The sequence below is a fragment of the Eupeodes corollae genome, chromosome 3 (genome assembly GCF_945859685.1).
Source record: "Eupeodes corollae chromosome 3, idEupCoro1.1, whole genome shotgun sequence".
In the NCBI taxonomy this organism is placed as follows: Eukaryota; Metazoa; Arthropoda; class Insecta; order Diptera; family Syrphidae; genus Eupeodes; species Eupeodes corollae.
This window is the reverse complement of record NC_079149.1, coordinates 137,077,888-137,081,504: the sequence shown is the minus strand read 5'-3', so window position 1 is coordinate 137,081,504 and position 3,617 is coordinate 137,077,888. Positions and strand designations below refer to the sequence as shown.

At 34.7% G+C, this 3,617-nt stretch overlaps 1 protein-coding gene across 1 annotated transcript; it reads left to right on the top strand.

Annotated features, from left to right (window-relative positions):
- Positions 1–1,683: 1,683 nt before the first annotated feature.
- Positions 1,684–3,127, top strand: LOC129950840 (uncharacterized). The gene is made up of 5 exons (XM_056062758.1): positions 1,684–1,887; positions 1,954–2,142; positions 2,207–2,512; positions 2,577–2,706; positions 2,764–3,127. The coding sequence occupies exons 1-5, from the start codon at positions 1,684–1,686 to the stop codon at positions 2,847–2,849; spliced, it is 915 nt and encodes a 304-aa protein (XP_055918733.1). The 3' UTR covers positions 2,850–3,127.
- Positions 3,128–3,617: the final 490 nt, after the last annotated feature.

The following is a 3,617-nucleotide window of genomic DNA, read 5'->3' as shown; positions in this document are numbered from 1 at the left end:
GTTTGCTTGATTATGGCATTTGCCAAGGAATCGTCATTGAACTGCATGAAACCGTGGTTCTTAGATCGCCATTGTGTCATATCATTTCGAAGGTAAAAGTCATTAAATAGGGCTCTGTTTTCCAAGTCGTGGTTGGGGCGAATGCTAACATTCACCTCGTACACTTGCTAGAAAGCAGCTCCCACCGCCTCCACTTTTTCCTTCGGATCTTCAATTATATAAAAGTCATCGTCAAAGATGGCTTCTTCTGGATCTATTTGCGCTGTCCTGAGTACGTCCCTGTTCTCTTCAGCTCTTTGGAGTTTCAGACACGGAAGGTCATTATCGTTCTTTTTTTCTCAATATCTTGTTGATTTTAGGGAACATACTAGGGACACTGGAATTAACTGACCGGATCTTACGGTCCCAGTACTTGTTAATTGATAACCTGTAGTTCTCCTTAATCAACAGATTGACATTTTTTATTGACGACTTCAGTGTACTAACCTCCAAGTCGTGTGGGTCTGTAAGTCGTCTGTACAAGTTTTTGAGCTTTGTCAGTAAGCCACTCTTGTGCTTACGTAGTGCGTCAATAGTCGCGTTTCTGTAAGCGTCCATTTGGTCCCGTTCTTTGTACTTTGGTATTGTCTGTTCCATCGTTCGTTTTATTGTTTCGTCCATCTATTGTAAATGTTGGTCAATTTCTGTATTTGTCATGTTTCTGTTGTTTGGTGGGGCTATGTCACTCGAACGAAGTTCTCTCGCTAGGTCGTTGGTGAAACGAGGCCAGCGCATCTTACTATAATTGTAAGAATGCATTGCAATGTATTCCTCCAACTCCACGCGTTCGTTCGGAATCTGCATTACAGCAGCCAGTCCGCAGTGATCACTGTCGTACTCGACTGTCTGTGAGCAGTTTCGAGGGTGATTACCCACTTTGTCTGTAACTGTCAGTCTGGTGTCGTACAGCAAAAGATCCAGAAAGGAGCCGCTTCTTGGATACGGTGGCTTTTCAATAGCCAGCAGGTCGACGCCATATTCAACGCTGTAAAGATTCATCAAATTAAAAAGATGTTTACCTCTGGGATTACTATATGTTGATTTCCCCAATCATCATGTTTTGCGTTTAAATCACCGGCCAAGATGAAATAGTTTTCTTCCAAGCTCAGTTTAAGTTCCCTAAAAAGAATCTTGAGTCCTGATGCAAAGTAAGTAACCTGCGGAGCTCCAGCCGCATAAGCCGCAATTATATACATACATCCGCTTCCCTTGAGTGAGAGAGATGTTCTAGCGTCTTGAGCTTTAGCAATTAATTGTGTAGAATTGTAGTTCTATAGATATGTAACGATGCCTCCTTTCCTTAGTTTAAAATAAAAATATGCATGCCCCCAGCCACAATAGGATTAGAAATAAATTTGAATCCTTTTTTTTATTTTTTATTAGAAATAAATTGATGGCAGATATGTTCTGCTTGATAACAAAGTCTGTATCGAGTATGTATCAAAAAAAAAAAATTGACACAACGAAATAGAAAAATAACGTCTGTGGTTCTTTGATAACCGAAGCAATGAAGTGTTAAATAATTGCTTCAATTGAATTCACACTTTCAATCTTATGGGTTGGCCTTATGGCTGGTTTTAACAGAGTTTTATATTCATTTCATTCTTCGTTTGGTACTTGAGGAAGAAAGTTCTTGCTTTCGCAATGGAGGAAGCTTCACTTCAATTTATTGAACTTTTAACAAAGTGTAAGGCAGCTAAAATAAATCCCCTAGACCTAAAGTCCTTGAAGGCTTTGGTGAGGGAACAAAAATTTCGTTTGAACAAAATAGAATTGTTTGTTGCACTAACTTTTATCCTTTCATCGGTTACATGGTTTCTATTTTTGTTTTACTCAAATAATAGTCAGGTAAGAAGATGTTTTTAAATTTCTTGAAAAATACAGTTATAAGTGTCATGTACATATTAAAAACAGTGTTTAATTGGTCTTCCTGATAATCTTCGGAAGGGATTTCGACCACCAGTTCAATGTAAATTTTGTCAAGGTGTTTCGAACATTCAAAAAGTTAAAAGAATATCCAGTGACGAATTTGAGCAGAGATTTGCTTACTCTGGGATTCCCGTGGTTGTAACAGATGCAACAGCTAATTGGACAGCATTAACAGTACTTGCCTCTAATAGTTATTTTATTTCTCATCAAACAAATTTTAACTTTATTTCCCGAAAAGACTTTTGATTTTTGGTATTTCAAAGACACCTACAATCTTGGAAAACGAAAACACAAAATTTTGAACTGTCAATTCTTCCCGTATAAATCTGGATTTAGAAATTTATTCGAAGCATTAGAAAATCCACCAGAATACTTTGACTCAGGTGAAAAAGCATGGTATTTCGGTTGGAGTAATTGTAATCCAGAAACAGCTGAACAATTACGGCAACACTATGGACGGCCGTATTTTCTTCCTGAAACATCAGAAAACAATGCCGTCGATTGGATTTTTATGGGAAGGTCTGGATTGGGAGCACATATGCACGTAAGTTATGACAACTTGTTTCTTTTACCAGTCCCTTCAAAATGTATTTTTTGTTTTAACACAGGTAGATAATGTTCGATTGCCATCATGGCAGGCTCAATTGTCAGGAAGTAAAAAATGGATTTTAATGCCTCCACCTGAATGTTACTTCTGGTGTAATCGTTTGGAAATAGTAATGGACGAAGGAGATATAAGTGAGGAATTGCTCAAAGAAGTAGTTAAACAATGTTCAATATATTTTTTTGTTTCAGTTATTTTAGATACAAACAAATGGTACCATCAGACTGTTGTTCTTTCTGGAAAAATAAGCATAACTATAGGAGCTGAATATGATTGAAGTAATAATTAAATACATTTTTAATAATAATTAAACATTTAAATAAAATATCTGGGATAATTGTATTAGAAATCTCTTTTAGATTAGTTTCGTTTGATGATGTTTTTAAGTGAGTTCTATCTTAAGAACTCATAAGAAAAACTAGAAAATATCGTAAAACTGGTGACCTTACACAGAAACCTAAACATGTTTTTAGTCTAGAAAAAGTATTGCAAAAGAATGATTAAAAAAAGTATTGCATTAATTTTTCTTCTAATCAAAAAATTGTCTAAATACGAACACTGAAAAATATAAAAAATCATGTTGCTTTATTTTGTCGAAATAAAATAAACTTTTCCCTTAAAACTTTTTTATTTTGGTTTTTGTGAACACAAGACATTTTGGAAATTTGGAAGATGTTTTAAAAATTAACCTTTAATTTGAAAACGTTTATTTATTAAACATTATATAATGTAAATTGACGTTTGTTAAAAAGACAAACTACCGGTTTTTCGAGACCCTTTTGTGGTCAAAAACTTCATACAAAAACTGCATCTGACGGATATAAGACAGTGTACTTTTCCTGTTCGGAGATAAGGCTGCTTGACTATAAAAAAATAAAGTAGATTTCGTTGTTTTCAAATCGTTCGAAGACTATAAGAATTTTTCGGAATGGATTTTTTGAATTTGATTAAGAATTAATAAGACCATTTTTAATAAGAAAAACAAAAGTGAAAATTGTATACAAAATAATCTTTAAAAACTAATAGTTTGCTGTGTTCCTCAATT

Coding starts and splice junctions, on each gene's coding strand:
- LOC129950840 (XM_056062758.1), top strand. CDS start 1,684: ATGGAGGAAGCTTCACTTCAATTTATTGAACTTTTAACAAAGTGTAAG. Junction 2,143..2,206: donor CTAATTGGACAGCATTAACA/GTACTTGCCTCT, acceptor TTTCCCGAAAAG/ACTTTTGATTTTTGGTATTT. Junction 2,513..2,576: donor GATTGGGAGCACATATGCAC/GTAAGTTATGAC, acceptor GTTTTAACACAG/GTAGATAATGTTCGATTGCC.